The sequence below is a fragment of the Acanthisitta chloris genome, unplaced genomic scaffold (genome assembly GCF_000695815.1).
Source record: "Acanthisitta chloris isolate BGI_N310 unplaced genomic scaffold, ASM69581v1 scaffold20032, whole genome shotgun sequence".
In the NCBI taxonomy this organism is placed as follows: Eukaryota; Metazoa; Chordata; class Aves; order Passeriformes; family Acanthisittidae; genus Acanthisitta; species Acanthisitta chloris.
In genome coordinates, this window is record NW_008661256.1 from 2,828 (window position 1) to 4,146 (window position 1,319).

At 50.2% G+C, this 1,319-nt stretch overlaps 1 protein-coding gene across 1 annotated transcript in view; it reads right to left on the reverse strand.

Annotated features, from left to right (window-relative positions):
- Positions 1–807: 807 nt before the first annotated feature.
- Positions 808–1,319, reverse strand: part of UHMK1 (U2AF homology motif (UHM) kinase 1) — a gene marked incomplete at its 5' end in the record, with an annotated part of 10,210 nt that continues 9,698 nt past the window's right edge. The window contains one exon of the mRNA XM_009070169.1: positions 808–1,033. Coding sequence (XP_009068417.1) covers positions 887–1,033 — 147 coding nt within the window. The remainder of the gene's footprint in view (positions 1,034–1,319) is intronic.

Here is a 1,319-nt window from a genome sequence, read left to right on the forward strand (position 1 = left end):
TACACATTACAGATGATTTGGCATCAGAGCTAGGGAGCATCAGTGCCAGCACAGGGTACGCGCTCGCAAGATGACTCCATGCGGCAGTTTTCACATCACCTCAGGCTACAAAGTGCTTACAGGCTGTGTCAGGACTGTGGCTGGCACTGCTCTCAACAGGTATCCACCATCAGTCCCGGCCCACCCCAGGCATCCAAGCAAGCTCAGCTCCCCACAGGCAGCATCACCCACACCTCACTGCCCCAGCCCAGCATGCTGTCTGTGCCGGGTCAGATGGATGGCTCTGCTCAGGTCATGGTGACAGGGTAAACTCATTGGTTCGGAAGATATGATTTCACTGCCTCCCTCTGCTCTAGATGATGAGAACACTTAAAAGTCCTCCTGGTCTGGTTTAGAGAGGATGGTGTTTCTGCTTATTTATCACAAGTACCAAAAAAAGCAGGGAAGCCTTCCTCCTCCCCGACACGGGAGAAGAGCACGTGTTATAGGAAAGCTTAACAAAGAAATCCTCTCCCCGGAGCCAAGTCCAGTGCTAAGGCCAAGACTTTGGTCTCACTTCAAATCACTGAAAAGTGCTTGCCAAGATCTGCTTGGCTGCCCAGGCTCCTACTGTCACTGCTCCTGCCACCTGAGCACCCACCAGGACAGAGCCACACACCCCCTGCAAATGAGCAAGCACAACACACACACAAACACACGCTGAAAGCCATCCCGGCCTCCTCGGCACATCACAAAGCAGCAGTAAAGGTTTCAAAGCCCATTCAAGTCCTTTGCATCTCTCCTTCACAGATGATTCGAAAGCAGGGCTAGGAAGCTCTTTTGCACATTCAACTGTAAAACATGTGAGGAAGAGGAGCAAGACAACTCTCCTGATTGTTGCTACTGCCTACAGCAAGTTTTGGTACAGATATCCTCTCTTATAGGCACTCAGTGGGTAAAACGTAGCCACAACAAACTTGCCATCAAAAATCTTTCCAGTCAGCATTTTTTGGGCAGCTTTGGAATCACCAGCATTTGCATATTCAACAAAGACCTGAAAGAGAGAGGAGAAATAGGACTTACAGTGCACCATGACACACGCCCCCTCCCACCCCTGCAATCAGGAAAACCATTCCTGAATAAACTTTTCCTCTCCATCCTTGGTTGAGCCGAGAGCATTGGAGCTAAAAAGGAAGCAGCAGTGTCTCTGAACTGGGATTTCATCTCCTGCTCCTCATTTGGTAAGGTGGGAGAAAGCATGATGATGCTCTACATCTTCAACATTTCCTCTGCCACCCACTGGCTTTTCCCCTTCCATCCCCTATCCCAGCTCTCCTGCT